Source organism: Atta cephalotes, assembly GCF_000143395.1.
Source record: "Atta cephalotes unplaced genomic scaffold scaffold00015, whole genome shotgun sequence".
Lineage (NCBI taxonomy): Eukaryota > Metazoa > Arthropoda > Insecta > Hymenoptera > Formicidae > Atta > Atta cephalotes.
The window spans coordinates 2,719,089-2,722,385 of record NW_012130079.1 but is presented as its reverse complement, the minus strand read 5'-3'; the positions used below and the strand labels follow the sequence as shown (position 1 = coordinate 2,722,385).

The 3,297-nt window shown below is 34.3% G+C and overlaps 1 protein-coding gene across 1 annotated transcript in view; it reads right to left on the bottom strand.

Annotated features, from left to right (window-relative positions):
• Window positions 1-3,297, bottom strand: part of LOC105618022 (C-Maf-inducing protein-like) — a 46,187-nt gene continuing 42,890 nt past the window's right edge. Inside the window, exons 7-9 of the mRNA XM_012199561.1 lie at window positions 1,885-2,142; window positions 715-1,015; window positions 1-125 (exon numbers count right to left, since the gene is read on the bottom strand). Of these exons, the coding sequence (XP_012054951.1) occupies window positions 1-125; window positions 715-1,015; window positions 1,885-2,142 (684 nt within the window). The remainder of the gene's footprint in view (window positions 126-714; window positions 1,016-1,884; window positions 2,143-3,297) is intronic.

Sequence of the window (3,297 nt, the reverse complement as noted above, 5' to 3'; positions counted from 1 at the left end):
TCACCAGGCCTCCGTGTATCGAACGTCGAATTCCTGCAGGGCCGGTAATCGCTTCTTCAATGACTCAAATGTCTGAGCTGATAGCTTCGTACTATTAAGATTCAATTTCCTTAGGCTGGTTAATGCTGCAACAAAGTGGTAAAACATTTTCTTCGAACGAATGGACCGAAATTTATACTATCTCTGTTACATCAAGCCAAAGTTTGAAAATAAAAATTAATTTGAATTTAACATTAAACCAACTGATGTTGTCTTTAAAAAATCGATCTTTTTAACTGTGAATTTTAGTAGATAAAACTAAATCTGTAAAAAATAAGTAAAAAAATGCAATCCAATTTGTATGATAGTAAAAACTCGTTGTTAAAGCTTCAACAAATATACCAGAATTTTTTTTCAGAATTTTATATAATTCGATTTTTTTACAACACAATAAAATATTTGCTGCATTTCTCGAATACCTATGGAAGAGTTAAAATTCATGCTGCTGGCGGAAAATTAAATGTATTTTTAATTTTTAACTCGTACGCAACGGCCATTCTTGATGATTTTCTATAAATTTTTACGCGAAAATTTTTTTAAGATATATTGACATACAGAAATTGAACAATTAAAATTTCATATTCTACAATATTTCAAGATTAATTTTATCACATTTTTAATAAAAAAAATCAAATTATTATCTGAATTTTAAGCTTTGAGAATTAGGATACTTACAGGCCAACGTGGAGATGCCTTTGTCGGACACTGGCGTCTCGCAGAGATTCAGCACCTGCAGCTTCTGCAGATGCTCGCTAATCATTTGTAGGCCGGCGTCGCCGAATTGTGTAGCCCACAGGTTCAAATATCTCAGCGCCGGTAACTTTATCAATTGTTCCGCGCACGCGGACGTTACAGAGGTGAAGGCTAGACTGAGGCACTCGAGATTACCGAGAGCACGACCGCCTAACAGAAGGGCAACGTCGGCGTCGGTCGCTCGAACTGGAAGCGTTAATTTCCGAGGCCCGCCCTTTTGTTGCTAGTAAAATCAAGATTGAAAATGTTATTCAACACTGTTAAATTCATAATATTAAATTGCACTTAATTGGGAGTTTTTAATCATTTCTATAGGTCATCACTGCCCTTACACAATATGTTGTTAATTTGACTAAAACAATGGCGTTAATTAAACAATTTAATTTAAGAAAATGTATTAAATTTGAGTCAAATTTAATTTACTAAAGGCATACGTTAATATGAACGATGTTTACTTTGAAACTAATCACTAGTGAATTAATTTACATTTTAACACATATGGAAGTTAAAAATAACAAAATGTTATTTAACTTAAGGAATTGGATTATCATATCTTTTTATATCCAACAGTGCATACGTTTAATTGCGAACATGTTATTTGTGAATATGTTCTTGCATTAAATTATTTTGTGAAATTCAAGAATTACTTCAATTTAAGAAATTTTATCTAAACCTTCTTTGCACGTGTTTTTAGTCTGAAATTTAGTTGGCCTAACACCACTATAGGATTTGTTTGCTTTGTGACTCAACCCTAATGGACTAAGCATGAATTTTAGTTGTTTGTATTCAATACTGAGAAAGACTTCAAAGATAATCGAAACGTTCGATCATTGATGCATTATATATAATTCAATAAAGGAGGAAAATTTATTTATATTATTATATTTGCGCTTTGTTATACTCTAACCGTACTCTCACATGTCTTATTTGTTTAAATTTATATACACATATCGTGCGTATGTAGAATCGCTTTAGGATTCAAAGGAATTTATTAACGATTTATCATTGATTAGTATAAAAAAAAAAAGAAAGAATAAAAGCGCGAAGGGGCGGCTGATTCTTCGCATCGAAACGATTCGCGAATTCGCTTACCAACTCCTGCAGATTCTTCTGCCTTTGGCAGAGAGCGGCGTAGCGTTCCTTTCCGGATTCCGTAGATTCAAGCGCGTTAACTATTTGAAGTCTCGCCTCTTCGTTCGGCAGTAAGCGCCACTCGAGCATCAAGCAGAGCGCTTCCTGCGCGGCGTCGCAACCCCTCACCGCTAGCAGAATGCAATCATCGCCCGCTTGCTTCAGCAAAGATGCGATGAATCTCTTTCGCCGACAGCAGCACGCCAGCAGAGTCGTCAGCTGTCGAGAACACGCTATTGTAACGCCTGTCGCGTGAATATTTTGTGCAACGTGCATTATAAATGATGGAGAAAAATTCCCCTATTTGGTTAATTTAATTTAAGTTAAAAAGTTGGGCAACGTATCGCGAATTTTCTATTCACTCGTTAAAATTCCTCGGAATCGACGATGGATATAATTTCTGCTGTAATTGAGAACGGAATTTAGAATGCAAGAATCATCGGACATTCTTCTGTTCCGTTTGCCATTCCGCGATCAACCGAAATTCATTAATTCCGCGCGATTGTGATGTTTCGATTCCGTGTTATTTCCAAGAGGATTGATGCTGTCCACTCTTGACACCCGTCTATTTCAAAAGAGCGATTCATGAATATTTAGGTGATTTGATTTTCCAATCAAATAGCGCGTCGAGTAATCGTCACTGTCACCTCGACCTCTCAGGATGAATTAAACAGATCTTACTACGGTGTGTGTTATCGTATGAAGGCCAGAGAGACGCAATTCGCAACGTAGTTCGCAAGATTACGCTACTGAATACATCACAATCATTTCACGTGCGAATAAATTTGATACCGTTGCGCCGATAAGCGCGTTAATTGCGTATCCATCCGCACGTATTCTCTCTATTTCGCCGATATTTATCTCTCGCCATATGCGACCTGAATACAAGGCAGTAAAAACAATTTAGACAAAGATTAAAGAAAGAAAGATATATAAGCACTGTAAATTTTTGTCTTGAATATTTTAGTCTTCGCGAGGGCCCAATTAAAAATTTAACATCAAGGAAACTTTATATATGTGTGGATCGCATCATAATATCCGCGTTCTCTTACTTCAAAGTGTCACAACTCAAAAAAAATGTGATTCTTTAGTTATTATCATGAATGAATTAGATAAATATTACTCTCCATTCGTCTGATAAATAATGTTTATGTCGTTTTTATACTGAGGAAACATGATGTTATATAAACAATATTATTTTAACTAAAAATAATTTTGTTAGTTCAAAAATACTATTAATGAAACAAATATGTCATGATCTTGTTTTAATAAAATTTTATTTGTTTCATAATATTTTTCATTTTTGTATATATATATATATATATATATATATATATATATACGAATAGTATTAGTTTAATTAATTTAAAAGTT